At 53.8% G+C, this 5959-nt stretch overlaps 2 protein-coding genes across 2 annotated transcripts; one reads left to right on the forward strand and one right to left on the reverse strand.

Annotated features, from left to right (window-relative positions):
* Positions 1-782: 782 nt before the first annotated feature.
* ENH_00078150 (hypothetical protein, conserved) lies at positions 783-1493 on the forward strand (the record flags this gene model as incomplete). The annotated part of the gene is made up of 1 exon (XM_013577695.1): positions 783-1493. One exon carries the CDS (start codon positions 783-785, stop codon positions 1491-1493), a length of 711 nt encoding a protein of 236 aa, XP_013433149.1.
* An 803-nt stretch (positions 1494-2296) lies between these two features.
* ENH_00078160 (OTU-like cysteine protease domain-containing protein, putative) lies at positions 2297-5959 on the reverse strand (the record flags this gene model as incomplete). The annotated part of the gene is made up of 5 exons (XM_013577696.1): positions 2297-3439; positions 3700-3893; positions 4309-4396; positions 4498-4554; positions 4679-5959. The coding sequence occupies 5 exons, from the start codon at positions 5957-5959 to the stop codon at positions 2297-2299; spliced, it is 2763 nt and encodes a 920-aa protein (XP_013433150.1).

Consider the following 5959-nt stretch of genomic DNA (forward strand, 5'->3'; position numbering starts at 1 on the left):
GGGCCCCCCCCCCCCCTGCCGATTGGCAGGACGTGAGTTGAACTTTTTAAGTGAAGGGATGTTTGTGTGGGTGGAATGTGTGAATAAAGCCGGCTATGTCGTTAGAGCCTGTCGTCGGTGCAGGAAGCAAAGTGCACATGTAGGGGAGCGCAGAGTAGCCGGCTCCTTGCTTTGGCTTTAGCTATTAGTGGTGCGTCCCTGATTTCATATATGAAACATAAGCTGTTAATGAAGCTGCCACAACTTCTGGTATTCAGTGTAAGCTGTTACTCAAACGGCCTCAAATGTAGGGATACAACAGTAGGCCCTTAACCTCACCCTCCCCTGCCGATTTGTTAGGATATTGGTGGTGAGCCCCTCTCCAGGTCATAGCCAATATTTTGAAAAGGCTCCAAAGGACAGCTTTGCAGGTGCAGAGTTAAAAAGACACGGATGAAAGAGAACGCTGACGGTGACGGGTGATGTCTGCCGCTGGTAGAGGGGACCTCGCACAGGGCTGGCGATGGAACGTCGCTTGAAACACAGAAGTACAATTACGTCGTCTTTTTTTGTCCTCTTTGGCCTTTTTCGGGCTTCAATACTAACTTAGGAGCGACGCCTTACCTTCCGATGTGCCTCGTTATCTTGGGACCCTAAGTATACTCTGTCCCACTGTTCTTCGTATTTTGAGGGCTGGATCCTGTATCTTTTTTGCATTTTGCGATGTTTCTTAGTTATATCGGAAGATTGAGAGCGCCTTGACGTTTGAAACTGTGGCTTGTCACATTGCCGTTCATGAGACGATGGTCTGCCGCCTCTTCTTAGGGGCAGTTGCCCTTTCAGTGTGTATGGGCACTCTACGGGCATCCGATGCCCCACAAAGCAGCACTTCCATACATATGAAGGCTGAGGAGGTATGGGGCCATGTTTTCTGCGACCCCGTGTTAATGCCAAGCCTTACGATAGCCCTTAACGGGACTCCCCTTGGAAATACAACTTTGCTGCCAGCATTCCACAAAAGCCCGGCGTTTGGAAGAAGCACTGCTGTGGGCAGCTATACAACGGGGTCGCCATCACTTGAATTCAGGCTGCCTCCTCTGCTCCCTGGCTCTTACCTTCTTGAGGTGCTGCACCCCAGCCTGATCTTCCCAAAGTACAGGGTTGTTACAACGAGCAGCAGCAGCGAAGTGTACCTGCTGAATGAGTACGTCATGCCTACCAGTTTGTCCCCACTGCCGATGCCTGTCACTGTGGCGCCCACAGGCGTCCCGCGATACTTCCCCGCACAGGGCGGCTTCAGCATATTCGACTTGCTGCGACAGCCCCTCGTCATCCTTGTACTTGTGTCTCTCGGCATAATGTACTTCCTCCGCAAAATGCAAGAGGCGCAGACAGAGGCGGAGAGTCAGCAGCAGGAGCAGGAGTTGCCCGAGCAGCAGGCCGTGGATTCCTTGCACCAAGAAGCCCCAGAGTCTGCCTTCGTCGCGAAGCTGATACGACAAGGCGGGCACTAAAGAGAGGTACGCATTTCGCTGTGTATGGTTATAACTGAATCTATACTAAGCGAATGCGCGGACCTGACTTTTGTCATATTTTATACTGAAAGATTGCTGAAATCTAGGCATAGGCGTGGCCTTCCCAGAGCGCAGCAGTCTACCGACGTGCCCCAACGTGACGTGAGCTGATTCACGCGTTGCGACCAGCGCTCGGTATTGTCGCTCTACGTAGCAAAGACCCCGTGACGACTTATGTATCCTAGAGGGAGGGTAGCAGCACGCATTTACGTAGCAAGGACCCCATGAAGAGGCCTCTCTTCAAAAGGGAGGCTAGCAGCAAGCACCTGACTAGCAAGCTCCTCGTGACGAGGTCTGTCTTCCAAGAGAGGCTAGCAGCACGCAGCATGGCCAGTACTTCAAGCTCCGTGAGAACCGTCGTTAGAAAGGAGCTGTCGCAAATGCCCACAAACTGTGTGGCCAGCCCCACTGCACATTACCCCAAACGAAGCTATCCGCGCCATCGCAGTGCCGGCTACTTGCAAAACAAGACAAGACCCGCCCACAGCTCGTACAGACCAACGTCCAAGAAGAGCCATAGGCTCGCCACAAAGCTGTTTATGCATGCCCTGCGGGCCCGTTGACACCGGTGTGCCGCCGGCGGCACATAATTGAGATAGTCCTGTTGCGACCTAGTCTACACATTAATTTCACTGTATGCGGTGTGCCCTGATTGTGTTTTTGGCGCCTGCACCATCGCTGGCCTTCGGCTTGTGGCACCAAATAATTAAAAAGCAGTAGAACATGAACCCTTCCGCCCTCCATTAGCTGTTGTTACCGCTGCCCATCCACCTCGAGAACCAAGAAACATCCTCTGCATGGCCGTTGTTACTGCCGCTGGTTGCTTGGCGCTGCCCCGTGACTGCTGCTGGTCTTGTGGGCAGCAGTTGCTGCTGCTGCTCCGACTGCCGCTGGTGCTGCAACGTTGCGTGCCGCACGGGCCTCAGCGCCCCACTGGGGGCTACTGCAACCAGCCGCCCACCTGGAAGTTGCACGCAGTGCCGCTGCTGTTCAATATAGTCCAGATGGGGAGTATACTGCTGAGCATAGCCAAAGCTCCTCGTAGCTCCGGGCGCAGGTAACCCTTGCACTGGAGAGACGACATGTGCAGGGCCTGTAGGCCCTTGGCTGTAACGTGCTATCGGCGTCGAGGTAGTTCGTTGTCTTAGGTGAAGCTGCTCCTGCCAAACTTGCTGCCTCGCATCATACCTGGCGATGTGGCCAGGGAGACTATCACTCCAAACGCCTCCTGCAGGGCCTGCCGTATTCTGTAGGTTCCCACCAGATGGCCGCCTACACGTGACCATGCACATGCTAGTGGGTGGGCACGGGACCCTCGAAACAGGCCCGTTGTAGATTCGGCTAGCTGCAGCGTATGCTCGTGAGTTGGCGGCAACGTCCTCTGCTGCGGCCGACGCGCATGCTGGTGCTGCAGTTGGTGGTAAACGCTTTTCTGTGGCTCTCCAAGGCATATCTGGGTGCTGGGCTGGCTCCGTTGCAGCGGCCACCAGTGGGGAACTACGCTGGCTCTTAACGAGTCGGGCCGTCCATCCTTCCTGTTCCTTCCTCGCTTCGTTCCAGATCTCATCTACAACCCTCGTGGTCTGGGGTAGCAGCTGCTGCAGCCGTTGTCTCTTGATTGCCGCAAGGATAAGTTCCTGCTCGGCTGCGATTCCCGCCAACTCTTGTGCACTTACTTGCAGGCACTCCGCTAGGGTCTCTTCTTCGAGGCCTGTAGGGTCCCTAGCTGGCGTTGAAGAACTTGGCACACACTCGCCGTTCGCGCCCGAACTGGTGGAGGAGGTTCCAGTGGCAAGGGACAGGACTAATCTTGCTAGGCCCTCAGCCTCGAGCTGGCCTATCATGAGTCCTCGGGCAATAGGAAAGCCCTCTTTCACAAAGTGGAGCTGCGAGCAAGCCACCTCCGCCACACACATGCTCTTCAGCGATTGCTACCACGAAGAAAGAAAAGTCTATAATCTTCACTGGACACTACGGTGCAGCACTAACCATATCTCGTTGGCCTGCAAAGACGTGGTCGCACCGCTACTTCGATGCTCCACAGCATGTTGCCACCTGGATTATCGTTCGGCCCCACAAAGCGAATCGGATGCCTTTTTACTATATTCACATCGCTGCCGAAGAAATGCATTCCTTGCAGGCTTACTGAAGTGTAGTGGCCGAGCTTCCCGTGCCACATGAGTCGGAAAGGAGTAAGGGACTCCCCTTCCCTGTTGGGTAGCCGCTTTTTTTCCGGATCAGGCTCAAATGCCTGTAACAACTGTAGATGCTCGTCGAAGACGAAGATGGGGGTTCCGAACAGTAAGAGTAGCGCATGCATCTCCCTGTAGTCAGCCCACTCTGCGTGCGTACCACAGCGACCACAACGACTCAGCAAAAAAATAAAAAATGTCATGGAAGAAAGGCAGTACTCCGAGGGCTGTGCGCTGAAGTTACAGCCAACTTGGGTACGGGTCCTGCACAATGCAGCCGTCACATTCTGCCTACTGGGAACCAAAAATGCTGCTCGCGTCATCAAGTCATTCATGTATGTATATAGGAGGTTAACTCGAATGCCTCCATGAAAAGCCAATGCATGTGCTCTAGTTTTGTTCCTTTTCGATGCGGGCACTCGAGTTAGTGTTCGCAGGCTTCCAAATAATTCTCTGTTGGCAAAGCTTAAAGGGCCCTGCAAGCCTGATTTTCTGGCAAAGAAAAAATTGAGCTGCTCTCTAGAGAATGTTAACAGCTCGAAACTTGCGTCAGTGGCTAGCACCTCCGTATGTCCTTTTTGTTTGAAGCCATCGCTCAAACGGGCCTTCGCTTTCATCCACGAAGGCCTCAAAAGTGTCCTTGCACCTCAACTGCGCGAACAAGCAATCAAAGCAGTGGAAAGGCACCTGTCACAGCACAGCAGTCTATGCTGAAGAAGAACGTGGCACCTTTGAGGGGGAAACTGCCTCACCATCACATCAACGGCAAGCCACCGTAAGAAGAGGTGGTGATCCTGCGACCCATAGAGCTGCAAATGATACAAAGCACAAGTTACAGTCTGTTGTTCGGTGTGTTACGCTCATCTGAGGTCTCGGAAAATTCAGCCCTGAAACCTACGGGTTCTCACCCTTAGAGCCGAAACAAAAATTTACCTGATCAGAAAATGCCCGGTAGAGGCAATTGCCATCCCCTTCGCACTCGCGAGTCGACATGTAGGGGGCCATAGCTGCAATGGCGGAGTCCTGCGTTTTCTTCGTACTGCTGACGTTGTTGGTACTCCCGCTCGTGTGGACTCTGCCGCTGCCCTGGCTGTCAGGTGGGTTGTTTTCCCTCGCCCGCTGCTCGCTCTTCTGTGGTTCTGCATGCTGCTGCGGTTGCTCCTGTAGTTTATTTTGCTCCTGCTGCTCCTTAGAAGCTGCCAGCTTTGGGCCGTCCTCCGCAGGGGCCTCCGCTTCACTCTGGGGTATCTTGCCCCCGTTACTACACGGGTAATGGAGCTGAAGCTTCTCTTTTCCCCCAATGATAACGCCTTCTACGGCATCTCTCTGAACTTGGTCATCTGTAGTTCTGCACAAGCTCTGTGTAGTCCTTGGGTGCTGCTGTTGTTGCTCTTGAGGCCGCAGCTTCTCCGTTCCCTGCCCCTCTCGCTCTTCCAGACTCGAGTGCTTCTTATGTTTTACTTGGTGAACGGCACTTCGTGGCTCGGCATCTTTCAGACATGTCTGACATGTCTGGCTAGCCACAGGGTCCACTGTAGAGCTTGAAGCATCATCCTCTATCCTGGGTTCGCCGCCTTCCCAAGAAGAGCACGTTGAAGAATTCGAACACCTCGCCAAAGGGCGCAGAGAGCTTGATTTGATGATCACGTCCTTAGCATCTACCACTGGTGCAACATGTGGAGTTGATGGTTCCACAACTGTGCAACGGAAAGTCCCACTTTGGTTGTTCTGTATCGTCCAAACGCCTCTGTCTTGAGTATCTCTGCATGCATCATCTCCACTGTGGCTACTGGAGCAAGCTACATGTATTTCTGCTTTGACTGAGACCTCCTGCTCCTCTTGCTCCCGCCCCTTGCCTGGTCCCTTGCCCGAACATTTTACATATACGCCCTCACATGCCTCTCCAGGGTCCTTACAGGTCTCTGTGGATACTTGGACATCTCTGCGTTCAAGTGCAGTTGCTGTATGAGACGGTTGAGGCGCAGCGGGTGCTTTGCACAGCACCCAACCGCCGTCTGCAGCTTTAGTGCAGATCAAGACGTTGGTGCTCTTGCAGCAGTGGCAGGCAAACTGCAGGATTTGTGTACCGTCCGAATCAGACCTTAGTCGGAATCCTTCGTTCTCGCCCATAGGAAAGGGTGCGCCTTCGGCAGCATTAACTGAGACCACACCAGTGGGGGTGTCGACACTCTGCTTCGCATCAGCAGCAGCCAT

This window comes from Eimeria necatrix, genomic scaffold (assembly GCF_000499385.1).
Source record: "Eimeria necatrix Houghton genomic scaffold, Enh_scaff81, whole genome shotgun sequence".
Taxonomy (NCBI): Eukaryota; Apicomplexa; class Conoidasida; order Eucoccidiorida; family Eimeriidae; genus Eimeria; species Eimeria necatrix.